The sequence below is a fragment of the Enoplosus armatus genome, chromosome 24 (genome assembly GCF_043641665.1).
Source record: "Enoplosus armatus isolate fEnoArm2 chromosome 24, fEnoArm2.hap1, whole genome shotgun sequence".
NCBI lineage: Eukaryota > Metazoa > Chordata > Actinopteri > Centrarchiformes > Enoplosidae > Enoplosus > Enoplosus armatus.
Window position 1 is genome coordinate 9,909,300 of NC_092203.1, and position 17,683 is coordinate 9,926,982.

Genomic DNA, 17,683 nt, shown 5'->3' on the forward strand with positions numbered 1-17,683 from the left:
GGGGGGGACTCCCAAAACTAGAAAGAGAGGAGGATGTAGAAGAGACATTTGAGAGGAAACAGATGGAAAGGAAGAGAAGGGCAAAGGAAATGAGGGGGAAGAGAAGAAGAAAAAGGAAAGACCTGCAGTCTCTTAGCAACATCAACATATGGTGATACTCGCGAGCATAAACAGGCACATAAAATGCAAAGTTTTTAAGTGGGTTGACACACACAGATGCAAGTAAACACACTGCTGAAGCAAGCGACTGTAGTCTTTTCCATATTCACTGTTTGTGCAAATATATACATTTGCTGGATATTTATTTATTCATCCATACAGAAGATATTGTGGTTGTACGAGGCTTTTTAACCTCATTCCCTCTGATCACACCGCTCTCTCACAGTGTCTCATAGTTTCTTAAACTGGTTTTACTCATTTTTTTGTGTGTAAAAGTTGAAGTTTGAGATATTAAATGCATCACAGTGATGTTAGAAGGTGGACTCGTGCAGGTTTTACCTTTTACACTAATCTGACGTCTTTCAGTAGAAAGTTACTGAGAGTCCGACAGTAAGGTTTGAGTGGAAAAGGATCTCAGAATCAGAATAAGATGTAAAATCAGAAGCAGAGCATATGCTGCTGACTGTGTAGGTGTGAATAAAGATTGCATTACGTGACCTCGGAAGTTGCCGCTGATACTTAATGATATTACAAGTCTCTTCTCTCTCTCTCGTCTGCTTGGTGTCGTTTTCGTCTCATTGCCAGTTTCGTACTCGGTCTTACTTTCTGTACCTTGTTCCTTATTTCTGTTCTCCTCACTTGTTCCCTGCTGCTTCTGTTGTGGAACATAAGCATCGTCGACCACGTGAATTCATTGGAATTCATATATGCATTTAGTTTTGTCTTTGTTTTGTTGTCTCCTTTTAAACAGGAATATTTCCCAGCAGAACTGTAATCGTGAGGACTTGTAATAGTGATTCTCTGCAACATGTTCAAGCCACTAAACCACTTGATAAACATGATCCAGAAGGCCTTTCACTTCTTTGGCTCTCACTGGCATGTGAATACCTAATTAAAAATAACAATAATACCATATTAAACTTATGTATATGTTTTGTCCTTTCAGATTAAATGTCAGAAACCTCTCAGGCTTTCTTTGTCCATGTACAAATATCAAATCAAACAAAGAGTAAACATATGAACTTCACCAGTAAATAACTTTAAATATAAAAACATAGAAATATGTTAAACTGAAATTAAGTAATATCTGATATTGGACAATAATGTTTCCCTGCCAGTGTATTGACTCTCTTGTTGAGGCTCGTTTAAGAAGGTTTTACTTAATTCTTTCATCAAACCTCCCTCTCTTCTTCTTCTTCTTCTTCTTCTTCTTCTTCTTCTTCTTCTTCAGAGAGGTGAACCGCTTTCTGGAGCAGCCGTGGATCTACGCAGGAAGAGGAGCACATCACATGGGAGTGTGTGACCGTGTGTGCGAGGGTGTGTGTTCAGGCCTCCTGCCGTCGCCCGCTCTTCCCGGACCGGCATGGCGGGGGGCAGAGAGCGCGGCTCCCGGGCGCAGAGGCCGTGGTCGGTGTACCGGGCCAACACCTTCGAGCTGTCCAACGAGATGATCGGCTTGGCTCTCGCAGGTGACGGGAACGTTTATTCTTCACGGAGGTTTCATCTGTCTAACTTTATCATGAAACTGAGATGAAACTAAATCAAATATCAAAAGATTCATTTCTAGATTTCTCTTCCCTTTTCCGTCATTGCTTGTTCGTTTCCCTCCCTCCTTCTGTCTCATTATTTTCAATATATTGTTGACGGTGTTTTAATCACATTTTGCATCATTTCTAACATGTTTTTGTGCGTCTGCATGTCAGAAGTGATTACTGACCTGAACTAATCTGTTTATTGTGTCACTGTGACAGCGTTGACTTAATTATTTGGAGATCTTGTGATGGGTTTTTAATCTGCGTGTTATATAATCAGCTGTGATACAAAATAATTAAATAAATTGGGTAAAAACTAAAGAAAAATGGCACATAACACATAGAAGAGATGCCCAGTATAAACACAGCCTGCCATTAATGTTAGCCACTTGCAGCACCACTAAAGCTAAAATTACACACTCACACACACTCTGCTGGCACCACGTTAAACTCGTGTGGGCGCCAACAGCCTCTTCAACCACAGTCACCCTGAAGCAGACCATAATGAGGCCTGAGGGCTGCTCGTCATCTGTCAGCATATCACTCTGACTAACATTAAAGATTACAGTTGGTGTAAGTGTTTGTACCTCAGAGGAAAACTCCAAAAAAGTTTCAGTCAAACACTGTCACCTCTGCAGCTACAGCAGCTCCAACAGCATTGTCTTACAATGGGACATTTTTGCAAAAACTTGAATTAAATTAACCGTTTTTAGTCGATTAATGGTTTAGTGTATCCAGGTAGCGTTAATTTAATTAAATGTATAGTTGGGAATTATTGTTATGTACTGCTGGGAAGTACTGAAAAATGAAACGTACATTAAATTGTATTCTTTGTTGTATTTAAAAGGTCTTAAAAAGTCTCAAATTTAACTCTGCAGAAACACCAGAATAACATGTCTCTACCCTGAATAAACATGCCGGCTCTTCTCAGTTTTAATGTAATTACTAGTTTTTTGAATACAGTTCTGATAAAACTGCCTCATGCAATTTGGAAATGGGAGTTGTTTCTGTTTATGTTCTTGGTGTTAGAGGCGTAGAGGTGAAGACTTCTGAGCAGCTGGCTTCATATGAACGAATATCTCCACTTTGTGCTGCAGTTGTTTTCTTATGACGTCTAATGTTTTTGTTCCTTGTTGGTTGTTTCCAGGAAATAGTCAGGACCCCGATGAGCCTGTGCTTGAGTTCAGCGTGGGTGAGTAACACAGTCCATCCAGAGCAACGTGGACTCATCAACATTATGTTATATATTATACAGTTTGTCGCTGTAGAGAAGGTGAAACGAGGTGCGTTAACGTTACTGTGAAGATGGTTTCAGATAGTTTGGATGCCTCTCGGCTCATTTAGTGTCGACCTGTGTGTTTGTCGCCCAGCCTGCAACGACCTACTGACTCCCGCTCTGGATCGGAAACCCAACAGCTTTGTAGCAGTGAGCTGCACGACACCGCCGCAGGCCTTCTGGACCAAACACGCCCAGACTGAAGTCATAGAGGTCAGACTCTTAAGACTCTTTAGACTCTTTAGACTCCGTCTTCTGTCTTAAAGTCACAGTGAAACCTGAGAATCCTCAGCCTCCATAATGTGACATATTTCTGGGTGAGATTATTATTGCTCAAACGTGGGAGTCTCTGGTGGACCTGTAGAGGACTGTGTGCCTCCACCTACACCTCCCTCATCTACGTTGTCAGATCAGGAGGCAGAGGACGGGGGAGAAATTAATAAAGTGAACTGCCACCACACACTTTTGGAAACTAACTTCCATTATCCACAACCTGATGAGGTAGAGGGTAATTTGGGGATTAGCTGGTCGCTTCAAATCACATTTAATTGAAAACATTTTTGTATACAAGGGCAGAATGAGTCATCAAAAACATTTCACAGGGAGAGAAGAGATGGATTGTGATGTGACAGAGACGAAGGATATTCTTTATTTTACTGTGTCTGTATCATTGTATCATTCAAAGAAGGCAGCCGAAGGTTTTATTTGACAGAATTGTTATTGTTATTATTGATCTATCTAGTTTATCTATCTTTACTATTCTGTATGAAGTAAAGCTCATTCACCGCGTCACTGCCTCCGTCCACAGGGCACCAGTAACCCCATCTTCCTCAGCAGCATCGCCTTCTTCCAGGAGTCCAACATCAACCAGCAGACGCAGGTGAAACTGGCCGTCTACGACGTGAAGGACCGCTCGCAAGGCACGGTACGATGCAGAGCGCTGACCTCCAGGAGCTCTTTGTGTGTTGTTCCATTAAGCTTTTAGACTCTTTTAGAGCGCAGAGCGTCTTTCTCTCTCTGTCCTCCGGAGTCCATTCCAGTTAAGGAGAGATGAAGAAGTAGCTGAATGTGAACATGAGTGTAAACAGTCGTTCATATTGTCTCTCCAGATGTACATGTTGGGCTCAGCACTATTTCCTGTCAAGGAGTTGCTGCAAGAGAGGAGCCACAGACTACAGCTCGAACTGAGGTAACACACACACTCTTCTAGCTTCTTCCTGCTGTTTTTAAATAAAGTGAAGTCCTTTTTATTATTGTTAGATATCGTTACATGTGTTTTAGTTGCTCTGAGATGCATTTATTTATCGGGGTGGTAATGTTTTGCTTGGTGGATCATTCTGTTCTCTATCCGTCTTGACACTTCTGCATCTTCATAACGTGTCTATAAGAAAAGGTAGTTTACATTTGTGATCCTCCACGTTAAACCCAAGTCCATTAAACTGTCAAGCACAGGTGCTAAAGACCCAAAGACTGTACAGCATATATGTAAAGAAATATATTCATGAATACAGTTCTGCCTTCCTTCCTTTTCTGTAAATATATTTCCTGTAAAGAGAAACGCCGTGAATAATAGGATGTAATGTAAGATTTTTGGTTCTAGTGACAGCACATGTGAATGTAAATCTCACTGAAAATTGAATGTATTTGTTTTGTTGACTGTTTAAAGGACAAAACAAGCAATTTGAAGACATCATATTGAGCCGTGTTTCACAGTTTCTTTTGATATGATAGAGACTAAACAATGAATCCAACAGATAATTTACAGATGAATGGATAGTATAAATAATTGTTAGTCGCAGCACTAATGCATTCATATGAAATTAATCCAGTAAATGTTTTTCAATGGACAGATCAGCAGAGAACGAGCGGGTGGGGAACGTCACCATAGCAGCCTGGCAGATGGAGGAGAGAGCAGATCAGAGGATGTCGGTCGGCCGCCTGCCAGACAGCATCAACGGCCGGGTAAGAGGGAGGGACGCGGCCCTCTGGGAGCTCGTGGTTTAAGATTTAATTTCTGTGTTTTATGTCGTAATAAACATGTCGCACAGCCTCACGTGGCAGTAAACTGGATTATCTCAGTGGATCTGGGTTGTGTAGGAGCAGCGTGGTTAGAGTGCGGTGTAGGTGAGCGGAGGTTGGAGAGTGGACGGGCAGGTGGAGGTGGTTGTTAACATCGGTACATGTGTGTGTCCTGCAGACGATGCTGCCCGTCGACGAGAGCCTCGCAGAGTCGATGGGAGTCCGAATCAAGTACGCCTCGCTATGCAAAGACACCCTGCTGCGCTCAGGTATGACCGGTCCAATACATCCCACCTTCATGCATGTGCATTGTCCTTTTGTTACCTTTTGTCTGTTTGCAAACTACCAGAAACAGGACAAAAACAGTACATTTTGTGGACAGAGTTAATTAGGTCTCAGTAAAGATTTGGATCCACAGCTTTTATTCTGCATTTCTGACCTCTTGAACATCCATTTGACTGCAAAAAAGAGGATCAATTCAATTTATTATGAAAATCCGACAACCACAACTAGTGATAAACTAAATGAATTCATTACGGAGGCTGCTGCTCAGCAAGTTGCAGAGTTTTTATTGTTAGATTCACTAAAATGAAAGTTTAAGCAACGTTCATCCTGTAAGAAGCATCACAACAGTTCCTTTCGTTAAATATGTGGATGCTAAATGGATGATTCTGTCATATGCTCACAAAAATAAGGTCAACTGGTCGATGAAACACCTCGAAGGAACCAGGTAATGTGGTCAAAATGGCGTGTTTGTTTAAAGAATCTGTACGAAGATATTCGTCATAAATAGAAAACATTATTTCAACTCTTGAACGCTTCAGATCGTTATACTTCAGCGCTCCACCTGTGCTCCTCTGCTCCACTCCTGCATGGCTCCATATTTACTAATCCATCAGATGTGAATTTTATTATCAAGTTGAATCATATCGATTGTCACCAGTGAGTGGGACGGATCTGTTTACCTCAGGGATGCATTGCTGATCCAGAAATAACACAAATGTAATATTTGAGAGGGTACAATAACATTAATAATGTGCATTATAGGCATCTTAGTGGGCTAAAATGTTTATTATTGTTTATTTTAGGTTCTAATCCAGGCTAATTGAATTTTCTGTGTCTTCAGTGTTTGGGGGTACGATGTCCCGGATGTACCGCTTCCCCACGACTGATGGGAACCACCTTCGGGTGCTGGAGCAAATGGCCGAGAGCGTCCTCTCATTAAACATTCCCAGACAGTTTGTCAAACTGCTGCTGGAGGAGGACGCAGCCAGGTACAAACACACTCATAACATTTAACTTCGGCTCTTGTTGCAGCAATATTAGCATGGATGTATATTACTCACTCATAAACGTACTAAATGTTATTATTTTTTTATAGTGAGTTACACCAGACTTCATCTGAAAAATGGTTGACAAATTTACTAATATTCAACCATCTCAGCAGTTTGTTCTGTAGATTCAGAAACTAACGAACAATTCTTTTCAATAACAAATCACATTTTCCTAAAACTTTACAATCACATAAGATTAAAAAAAAGCAACAGCTGGAACAAGAGAATGTTTTTGGCATTTTTGCTTGAAAAATGAAAACATCTGATTCATTTTTGATAATGAATTTTAGTTCTTTGACTAATTGTTGCAGCCCTAACCCTAAGTAATTTCAAAAGCACCGACAGACAAGGTTGCAATAATAAAATAATCCAATTTTTCCATAACAACTCTTTGTCTCCAGGGTGTGTGAGCTGGAGGAGCTGGGAGAGTTATCTCCCTGCTGGGAGAATCTGCGGCGACAGATTGTCTCTCAGTACCAGACCATAATACTCGCATACCAGGAAACGCTGTCGGACCTCAACGACTACAGAGGTTAGAGGTTCATCAGAGGCCTCTTGTTGTCAGATAAAATAGCAAAAACATCATATAAGTTTTAAAACAAGCTACAACAAAGTTACCTGCTCTGTTTGTCACGTAACGTTTTCTTCTTCTCTCGCTTTCTACCCACTCCACGTCAGGTCCATCGTTCAAAGCCAGTAACCTGAAGGCAGAGAGGAAGCTTGAGTTCATGCCAACCAACCTACACGTTCAGAGGATGAGGGTGCAGGATGAGCTGGGCTTCGGTGAGACATAACAACGCTCATGCCTCCGGAAATTTCTATTCACACACATGATTTTGCTCATTCAAAACTCTTCTGCTTTCTGTCTGAACTCTCTCTCTCCAGAACACACGTATGATGTGATAACAATCGGAGCTCCGGCGGCTCACTGCCAAGGCTTTAAAAACAACGGTTTGAGGAAACTCATCCAGAAGTTTGAGGAGGCAAAGAAACAGTAAGTTCAGAGGGGACAAGCTTGGAAAACTGACCAGAAATGTAAATGAAAACTGCATTTGCATGTTTTTTTTCCTTTCTTTTGTTTTGGATTTTTTGGTTGTTTTATTCATTATTTTACATATGTTGTTTCAAATAGTTAAAACAGATTTGATCCATATGAAATATTTAACTATGATTTGGCTGCCCTGTAGTCATGTTTCTTCAACTATTGCATTAATTCTGCAGTTTAGTTCTTTGGCTTCCTCTTAATTTTGTTTTTGTTACTTTCTTGATCAGCGAATATGAGGAGGGATGGTGAGTTGCTGCACTGCTTTGCTTGTTTTCATTTGTTCGTACACTGTTTCTGCCTTGTACCACAACAAAAAAAACACTTTCACTGTTTCTTTGAGTTGTCAACTTACAACAAAGTTTAGTCATTTTCCGGCATTGTGGATGAGCTGGTGAGTAGGTTTATGGTGAATCAATGTGATTTGCAAACACTTGAAACATAATGACACATGATGCATTTGGTATTAACAGTGTTTTGTTTGAAAGTAACTAAAATGTATGTTGTCCTAAACAAAGCACACTTATTTAGTAACACAGTACACCACGTCTGTTGAAATACCGCTCATTTTGTAAATTCAGTCATTGCTGTTGTCTCCTAAAAAAACATATCAACCCTTGGAAAACACATAATGCTGACATTGAAGAATTTACAAGAACGTCTTACATTGTCATAAAGATCTTTCTGGGTTTGTAAAGTGAACGGTATCACCTCCAGCCCTGTTTATTGAAATCGGTTTCATGTTGTTTTTGTGACGATTAGGACTATCGTTAAGAACAGGCATGTGCATGCAGATGCTATGTCTATGTCTGTTCGTGTCTGCAACATCAATAGTATTTGTAAGATATAAAAACCCCTCAGTGGATATAAAAAATATTGGATTAGACCCGAGATGGAGTCACTTGAGGATATAAGAGTATGTCATCAGCATACAGTCGGATACTGACATGCTGCTAAAACCATGTCTTTGCTTTCTGCAGCAGCGCCCTGTCCAGCTCGCAGTCCATCGTCTACATACCCCAGGACATCGTCCGAGCCAAAGAGATCATCGCCCACATCAACACGCTGAAGACTCAGGTCAGCTACTACGCTGAGAGGCTTTCCCGAGCCGCCAAGGACCGATCTGCCAGCGGACTGGAGAGGACTCTCGCTATTCTGGCTGATAAGGTTTTGCTTTAACACCATTTATTATTCATTATTTGGAAATTATTTCATATTTATGACTAACAAAGGATACCTTCTCTCCCTCTCAGACTCGTCAGTTGGTGACAGTATGCGACTGTAAGCTGCTGGCTTCAGCCATTCAGGCCCTGAACGCAGCACGGCCCGAGTACATCGCCTCCAAAGCGTCTCCCTCCGCCGATTCAGAACAAGTAGTCCTCCGTAACGACCAGGACACGCTGCTCGCCAAGTGGAGCGGTCGAAACAGCCGATCCTCGCTGCATGTAGACTGGCATGAAGAGGAGTGGGTATGTTCAATAGTTACTTATAGTTACTTACTTATAAATGGTTTTATATAAACGCTCACGTTGGATCCCATTTAGACGTGAACTGCTTAGTTTTATGGCGTCCATTTTGAACGTTTCATATTGAGACTCTGCTCTGTAGTATAATACTGAACATGATTAATTCCCCAGATTCCCCACTAAAAGGTTTATTATAAACAAATGCACCTGAAGAAAACGTTAACGAATATTATCTTAATACACGAATGAATGAACATCATGAATATCACAATGCTGCAATAGGTTTCATGTATATCTCTTCCTGTCCTGAGGTGTTGACATGGCTGTAAATATGACAGAATTAGACCGAACTGTCAGTGTTTTTCCTCTCTGTCCTCAGGCAGAGTTTGTAGTTATGTAATGAAGCTCTACATTTGCATTCACATGAATCTTTGTTAAGCAAAATTGTGGCGTGCTGCCTTATTTGCATACTGATGTGAGTCACCTCTTCTGCATCTTCTCTCCCCTTCAGCTTGATTCTTTTCCCTGCTGTAATTTCTCTATTAGCCCTTTAGCCTTTCTCACATAGCTGTGATAAATGTGCCATGTGTCTTTGTCGTTTCAGGAGAAGGTTTGGCTGAATGTGGATAAGTCTCTGGAGTGCATCATCCAGCGTGTTGACAAGCTGCTTCAGAAGGAGAGGAGACCCAGCGTCAGCAGTCAGGACAGTACCCTGACTGACCTGCAGGGCGGCGCCAGTAAGAAAGGTAAAAACACACACAAAATATACCTTTTTGTTTCTCTTCTTTGTTGTGTAATGTGGATTTTACTACTTTTTAGGGTAGAAATGGGATAAATAATTAATATTTAGGTATGGATTTCATGCTTCTTTTGTTCAGAGATGAAATCTCTTTTTCTTTGGTCATTAATGTGACAAAACACATTTATTTATTTTTTCTGGATGGCAGTATGTTGTTATTGGCTGGAAAAAATAGGTTTTATGTTGACAAAGATATTCTTCTGAAGTGGGTATTATTGGCAGTTTACAACATACATGCAAACAAACATGAATCTTTTCTTTTTCATTTTGCTTGCTCCTTTTGTAGTTTGAATTTGTTTTAATTATTTTGTCCGTTTTGTCGACCCCCTAAACTAAAAATTCAACTTTTACAATCGTTTTTCACAGGTATGTGATTAATAAAATATACCAATAAAATAGTGAATTAAATGTAATTAATTCTTTATTAATAATTGACATTGATGACATTTAGAAGTATAAATTAACACCACTGTGTATGGCTGTGAAAAGGTGATGGAAAAAGAGCTTTCTGGATCAACCCAGGAAGTATATCACAGGAATCTCCATTATTACCATCATCATCATCATCATCATCACCTCCACCATCCTCTTCCTCTCCGCCCGCCCTCTCCTCTGCACGTCCTCCCAGCCCTGAACAAGAGTCCCGTAGGTTTATTTCATGTCTTCTTTTTGTTCTTGCTTCTTCTTCTTCTTTGCATTGCATCATTTTATTAAGTTTGGATACTCGAGTCACGACAAATGTTAAGTGACCGATGGAGGAAGCCATCGTTACCGACATCTTTACTTTATAAACTTCCGTAATGTGAGAAACGTGAAGCATTTTGTTTTGTGTGCAGTCTTTGTTGTTGCCTTTATGTCCACAATGTCGCAGAAATTACTTTTATTTACTATTCACAGCTTTGCCGGTGTAAGAGCTGCTGTTGCTGCTTCGTGGCTAATAACAGCCAGCCCTTCAACCAGCGGTTGTATCTGAGATTTTGTGCTTACTCTACATGTTGTACTGGACCAGGGTCTCATGTCTATCCAAGCTTTTACTTTAAAAATGGTGCTGGTGCAGCTGAGGCAAATGTAAAAAGAGGCCACCGCCTTTATTTCTATCAAGTTGAATGGTTTTTGGATGGATCTTTGACCCTGGTCTGGAGTGTTTTCTATGTGTGTCTCTGCTGCCTTCTGTGGCTTACAGCGCCCGCTAATCATGCATGTTGCACCTCCATCCCCTCTTCCAGATGGAAGCCCGAGTGCTGAGGAGGCGTACCCAGGTAAGAGCTGCTGTCCCACCCATGCTTCTCTGCCTCTGTCCCCAACTCTCCAGGACTCTGGTTCATCAGGAAATATATGATTATCATGTGAGGTTTGGGCAGAGCATAACTTCAACTTGCCCCCTGAATTGGTCTTTGTAGATACTACTATGCTTTGTATTATTGTTATGCTATTTTTCTTTATTAAAGAGCTTTTAGCTTGAACACACCCCCACCGCATATTCAAATAACACCCTTGAGATTTACATGTGTAGCTGCGGTCCCATGAAGTGTCATAGATTTTGTTGGGAGGGGTCTACAGATTTTTGGTTTTGATTCTGCTGTGATTTCCAGAAAAGGGAGTGTGTAAGGTTTCATTTCTTCTTTTAAATTTGGTTTGCTAGAAGTGTTGTTGTATTCGTTGGAAATATAAGATAAGCTCAACCAAAATACAAACTAAATATGAAACAACCGGGTGATCTCTCTCAGCGCTTTTGCTTTCCCCGTTGTCTCTCTGTTCCATCTGTTTTCTGTTCCTGTCTGAAAAGATCTAATTTAACCGATAAATTCACTTTATTTGTAATTATCCGTACTAAATATCACTTTAACTGAGCTAGCGTTAGACTGTGTGGGGATGAGTGATGCAGACTATATATGTCTTACACTTGATATGTCTGTATATGTGTTTCCCAGGCGAGTGGAGCGAGGCGCTGTATCCTCTCCTCACCACGCTCACAGAGTGCGTCGCCATGATGAGCGACACGGCCAAGAAGTCCATGGTCTTCCTGCTGATGCAGGACAGCGCCCCGACGATAGCCATGGACCTGTCGCTGCAGTACCGCCGCGACGTCGTCTTCTGCCAGACGGTCAGCACAAAGTGACCTGACATTTACTCGCCCACATACATGCAGGCGTTTAGCTCATGTGCTCCTCCTAGAGTGACTCACAGTTCATAAAGCTGTAAATATTATAAAACTGGAGGGTGCAGAGGTTCAGCGCTTCGTGGCTTTACAATATTTATATGACCATTAAACACTGGTATAAAGAGAGAGCAAAGAAAGGGATTCCTTCACTCCTACTCTCCCGTGTTGTCGACACAAACCTGAGACGTTTCAGTTAAAAAGAGGATGTGTGCTCAGAGTCGAGGTTTCTGTTTTACAACTTGTTATTTTTGTAGTTTTGGCTCAGTTACAATAACAGTTATATTTACTCAGCAGGTTCCCTGTAGATATTGTCTGCAGCCTCAGTTGTATAACAGCAGTGAGTGTGGTCAAGGAGGATCAGACAAGTTTAATCAAATCGAGGTAAAACTTTGGCGTTTAATCCATGTTTTTACATGTAAGGCGTGCAGTGATTAAAACATTGCACTCCACCAAAAGGACAAGAGAGCAAAGTGCAGGTAGTACAAACATTTAAACATTTAAATGTAATCAAAGTAGTTATTTTTCAAGCATAAATGCCTAATATTGGCATTTAACAGTTCCAGCTCATCAAGTGTGAGGTTTTCCTGATTTTCTTTGTCTAATGTGATAATAAACTGAACATTTTACACAATTCTTTTAGACAATTCAGAGAGATATAGTCTGGCAAACATTTCTTTTTTTGAAATTCCCGTTATAAGGTATTGGTAAATTGAAGTATTTGGCTCAGAGAACAACATGATCATCTCACACTCCCTCTGATCTGTATTCAGTCACTAAATCAACAGAAGTATTGTCATGTATACCCACAGACAGTTATATAACGTCACACACACTGAGCTGCACAGGATTTCCTTCACACACGGATGCACAGAAACCATCAACATGCCCTCACTGACATTATCTCATGAGCAGCGAAGCTTTACGGCGTCTAAATATAAAACCATATGTTGATTTGATTAACAGAACACGGTGCAGATAAAAGAAAGTGGATGCAGTTTAGATGACAAAGTTGTTGAGTTTCAGATAATTTTAATCTTGGACATGAAAGGAGGATTAAATAGTTAAAAGCAACATCTGATTTAACTTGATAAACCCCCCCCCAGTTATGAACTGATGTTGGTGTGTGTGTTGCAGCTCACCGCTCTCATCTGCGGCTTCATTATCAAACTGAGGAACTGTCTCCGTGACAACGGATTCCTCCGACAGCTCTACACCATCGGCCTGCTGGCTCAGTTTGAGTCCCTGCTCAGCACCTACGGTATAAACACACACACATGGACACACGTATTACACCCCCGAACAGCTACAGATTATCACTGTTACCTGTGTGTGTGTGTGTGTGTGTGTGTGTTCCCAGGAGAGGAGCTGGCCATGTTGGAGGACATGAGTGTCGGCATCATGGATCTTCGCAACGTCACCTTTAAGGTAGGAAGAAAACAAAGCTTTAAAAATCACTAACATTTATAAACTTTGTTACCCCTTTTCGGTTTTGCAACTACTTTGATAATCAATTCTTTTTTTTTTTAAGCAAAAATGGCAAACAATCGCTGGTTCCAGCTCATCAGATGTGAATATTTGATGCTTTTCTTTGCCACATATGATGGAAAACTGAATATATTTGAGTTTTGGACTGTTAGTTTAATGAAGGAAGCCATTTGAATACATCTCTTTGGATCTTTTCATGATTGTTTGACATTTTAAAGAATAAAAATAACCATTGCAGCCCTATTTTTTATTATATGTTAGTGGTGAAGGAGTTATGTACTCTGTATTCAAGAAGAAGAAACCTTTCGGTGCTTGTGTCCTATGGTCAAACACATCTGTTCATATTTAAGTGTCTGGTTTTCAGTATAGTCCAATTATTCCTGCTTGCCCACTAAATAACAGACGAACAGCTAATATGTGAAATGATAAAGGAAAAAAAGATACAGAGCCAGCTGCTGTTTGTGTAGCAGAATTATTAAGAATGAAGTCTCTAAATTTCTATGCCTGCATGTTCATACACTTTACATCACTTTAAGGTGACCCAGGCCACCGGCAGCTCCGCCCCCGACATGTTGCCGATCATCACGGGGAACCGGGACGGCTTCAACGTCCGCATCCCGCTGCCGGGAACCATGTTTGACGCGTTGCCGCGGGAGATCCAGAGCGGCATGCTGCTGCGGGTCCAGCCGGTCCACTTCAATGTCGGCATCAATGAGCAGCAGACGCTGGCTGAGAAGTGAGCGAGTAGGAGAAGAAGTTCGTGATGTCTGAGTTACAATTTCACAGAAGTTTTTGTGTTCTACAATTTAATGTAAGAAAAACTTTCTCTGATGTTCAGGTTTGGAGACACTTCCCTGCAGGAGGTCATTAACTTGGAGAGTCTTTCGAGGCTAAATTCATACTACGAACAGTTCAAAGAAGTCCTGCCTGAGGACTGTAAGTAGTTATTCAGCAGTAACAACAACAGGGCTGGGAACTACCTTCTTCTTCCAGTTCATGCTGTAGCTTTATAATAAAATATGTATTTCCATTTCATGCTGCTTTATTCAGTCCAAAGTCTCATTGGTTTCTGTGCCCTTTGTTCAGGCCTCCCGAGGTCTCGCTCTCAGACTTGTCTTCCCGAGCTGCTGAGGTTTCTGGGGCAGAACGTCCACGCCAGGAAGAACAAGAACGTGGACATCCTGTGGCAGGCGGCCGAGGTGAAGCTTCTGTGTTACAAGATGGCATTTAATCCAACGTTGAATCTAAGAATCTTATTTGTTAAAGCTCTCCTGACTTTTTCCTTTCTTCCCTCTCTGTCTCAGATCTGTCGCCGGCTGAACGGGGTTCGTTTCACCAGCTGCAAAAGCGCCAAAGACCGCACGGCCATGTCGGTCACCCTGGAGCAGTGCCTGATCCTGCAGCACGAGCACGGCATGGCGCCGCAGGTCTTCACGCAGGCCCTCGACTGCATGCGCAGGTAGGATGCCCTCACAGTGCCTGAATGGAAACAAAACACGGCTGAAAATCAAACCTGGGCAAAAAAAACAAAAACAAATGCCAACTTTGGCTACTATAAAAACCCACTGATTCTTTACATCTTGCAAAATGCAGCAATGCACAAATGTATAGAAAATTTAATTCAGATATGTGTAGCATGTTTTGCCCATGTGGGATTTGAAAACTGACACCATTGCCTGCTTCCTCTTTAAAAACAAAGTGATCTAGAGTTGCTGGTTCGTCTCAAAGGGGATACTTGAATATTTTGAAATTCAGTTGGTTACTTGCTTCGCCAGACTCTTGTCAAAAAAGGTCAAGTTTTGGAGACCGGGTCTGTAGAAGAGAAGTACCGAACTGATATTCAAGTGAGAGGATCCTCCTTCGACAGTGTGTCGGGTGCTTGTTGTCTGTGCGTCTGTTCTGTCCGTACATCTGTCTTGTCTTGTGTTTCCTGTCTGTAAAGCTGAACGCTGTTTCAGAGTCTGAGTTGCTAACAGGCTGGCAGAGTATTTATTCGGAGCACTTGGCCTGCCGTCGTCGTCACCTTTTCTTTCTCTTCATCCCTCCTTTGTTTTTCCTTCATTCATTTTCAAATGACGTCTGACCCCGTCTGTTAACAGGGTATAAAGAAAGATTTAGTTTTCCTTTACATGAAATGCCGCTCTTATAAAGAAAAGTTACAGTGCTTGTGTATTTTAAAAGGTCGTATTCTCTCACATTCTCACCTCTTTCAGTATCATTTTTTTCAATTCAGTCTTTGTTTTTACGCATGGGAGACTTGGCTTGCAGCATGGCAAAGACATCCATACCAAAACAGACTCATCAATCAGTAAAACAGACTTCATTTTTAAAAGAAATATCACAGATTAAAAAGAGTAACGCCCAATAGCAAGAATAAACAGAATAAAGTAGGAATTAAAACAGGTAAAAACACTTTTTGGTAACTACTTAATGTTCAAATATATAAAAGTTTTAAATAAACTAAGGTAAGGAAGCAAACAGGGAATTTATATCCCCAAACATCTTTATTTATATCGATCCGCAGTGTTTCAGCCTCCTGCAAATGTGACAGAAACCATCCGGCTTCTCTTTAAAAGTCTGAAACAACATGAAAGAATACAAGTTTGTACTCAAGTGTTTGTACCTTTTTGTGTCTTCAAAGTGGAGTTTCCTGTGACTTTATGTTGTAAATACTTTGTTGTAAAAAGATGTAATCACACCTGTCTCGTTGTACTTGTGCTCAATAAAGTTGCACCCTCACTCGCATGATACGACATCTCTTCATCCTTTCCCTCCCCCCCTTTTCTTCTTCTCCTCACATCTCCCCCTTTTTCCTCCTCTCTGCCTCTTCAGCCGACGAGCATGAAAATAGCTTTTTGATTGGTTGGATTGACTTTGAGCTGCGATGCATGTTGGCTCAGAGATATTGTACCCCCTCCCTTCAAATCTCCATTTCATTACCCATCGTCCCTGTTAGCCATACTAAGTAGTTAGAAATGAATGAAGTACCCTTAAAATACATTTTGAAGTTAAGTAACGTTTCTGCACCAGGCAATTCCTGCATGTTAGCGTTTGTTAGCATTTCTCAATAAAAAAGGCTTTCAACAGCGTGCTAGCTTTAGCTTGCTGAGTGCAAATGACTTCAAAATGTCAGTTCCTTAAATTTAAGGGTGTCTCATGTTGGTTTTCCCTCCGTTCCTTCCTCCTCCTTCACTCCATGTCTTAGAGTATATAAACATGGAGAGCCATTGCTGTATCTTCTTTCCTTTTCTTGAAAGACGCAGAACATCTTTCTTAATTTTCTCTTTGTTCTCTTTCTCTTTTTCCTCCTCCTCTGTTTCCTGCGTGTCTGACTTTGTCATGATTTTTGTTTTGTTTTGTACAATTGGCTCATTTTTGCGGGATTGTTTTTATTCTGGTTGGTTCGTGATTCATTTCCATTTGTTGTGACCTCCATTGATTTTTTTTTTATTATTCTCATCGTATTTGGAATATTATTGTTTTTACGTCGCTCCATGGAAACTGCTGTCCATCACTGTGGCCGGTGTTCATTTCCCATCTCACCTGTGTGCATGTAAATGGACCTGCCATCTGTTTATTTTGGCTTTGTTGCGACACGCTGCCCGCGTCCTTCCTCTCCTTCCCGTCCTCAATCTTTTATTTTCTTTCTTTCCTCCATCTCCTTTTCCCCTAATTGCCTTTATACTTTTTCTTCATCTGTTTCTCCTCTTCCCATTTGTCTTTTCAACTTCCCTCCTCTCTTCTCCACCACCTTTCCCTTGCTCCAACCTTTTTTTTTGCTGCTCCACACCTCCTCCTCCTCCTCTTCCTCCCACCTCCTCGTGACTCGGCAGCATTGGGACGAGGGAGGGGGTGATCCAGAAGAACCTGAGCGGCTTGCTGCCGGTGCGTGACTTCCGGCTGGACCCCAGCCTCCTGTACTCGCTGCCCCTGCTGGCCCTCAGCCCGAACCTCCTGGTGGTGTGGATCTTCCTCAGCGTGGCCTATTTCCTGGCCAAACTCCGCTGCAGCTGAGCGGCCGCGAGACTGAAAACATAACGCACCTCCGACGTTTATGAGGAGGGGTGGGAAAAAACTCCACTCTGACTCCCGAGAGTGTTTCTGAAACTGTGCCACTGTCCTGTGAGTGTGTATGAAATTCATGCACAGAGATACTGTACAGCATGTACACACTGTCCCACCCGGACTAAGGGCTTTACACATCCGATGCCCCGTTTATCAAAGGCCAAGCCCCGCCCCCCTTTATTTTTGTTTTTTTGTTTATGGGCAGTTTTGGTTTCCAGCTTTGAAAAACATTTTTCTTTTGTCCATTGCCCCCCCCCCAGATTTGACGTCCACACTAAGCTGGCTACATCTAAAAACACAGTTTACATGTGTGTGCCATGTTTTCAGGTCATAAATGCTATCTTT

At 41.5% G+C, this 17,683-nt stretch overlaps 1 protein-coding gene across 1 annotated transcript in view; it reads left to right on the top strand.

The window, feature by feature from the left end:
• LOC139306790 (inositol polyphosphate-4-phosphatase type I A-like) overlaps window positions 1-17,287 on the top strand; it is a 30,947-nt gene extending 13,660 nt beyond the window's left edge. The window contains exons 3-26 of the mRNA XM_070930744.1: window positions 1,391-1,628; window positions 2,839-2,883; window positions 3,062-3,180; window positions 3,776-3,892; window positions 4,077-4,156; window positions 4,818-4,929; window positions 5,165-5,255; window positions 6,113-6,260; window positions 6,722-6,852; window positions 6,999-7,103; window positions 7,206-7,314; window positions 7,593-7,610; window positions 8,346-8,529; window positions 8,616-8,831; window positions 9,433-9,574; window positions 10,854-10,886; window positions 11,559-11,731; window positions 12,923-13,046; window positions 13,146-13,213; window positions 13,810-14,009; window positions 14,112-14,209; window positions 14,360-14,472; window positions 14,578-14,732; window positions 17,107-17,287. Coding sequence (XP_070786845.1) covers window positions 1,523-1,628; window positions 2,839-2,883; window positions 3,062-3,180; window positions 3,776-3,892; window positions 4,077-4,156; window positions 4,818-4,929; window positions 5,165-5,255; window positions 6,113-6,260; window positions 6,722-6,852; window positions 6,999-7,103; window positions 7,206-7,314; window positions 7,593-7,610; window positions 8,346-8,529; window positions 8,616-8,831; window positions 9,433-9,574; window positions 10,854-10,886; window positions 11,559-11,731; window positions 12,923-13,046; window positions 13,146-13,213; window positions 13,810-14,009; window positions 14,112-14,209; window positions 14,360-14,472; window positions 14,578-14,732; window positions 17,107-17,287 — 2,868 coding nt within the window. The 5' untranslated portion in view covers window positions 1,391-1,522. The remainder of the gene's footprint in view (window positions 1-1,390; window positions 1,629-2,838; window positions 2,884-3,061; window positions 3,181-3,775; window positions 3,893-4,076; window positions 4,157-4,817; window positions 4,930-5,164; window positions 5,256-6,112; window positions 6,261-6,721; window positions 6,853-6,998; window positions 7,104-7,205; window positions 7,315-7,592; window positions 7,611-8,345; window positions 8,530-8,615; window positions 8,832-9,432; window positions 9,575-10,853; window positions 10,887-11,558; window positions 11,732-12,922; window positions 13,047-13,145; window positions 13,214-13,809; window positions 14,010-14,111; window positions 14,210-14,359; window positions 14,473-14,577; window positions 14,733-17,106) is intronic.
• Window positions 17,288-17,683: the final 396 nt, after the last annotated feature.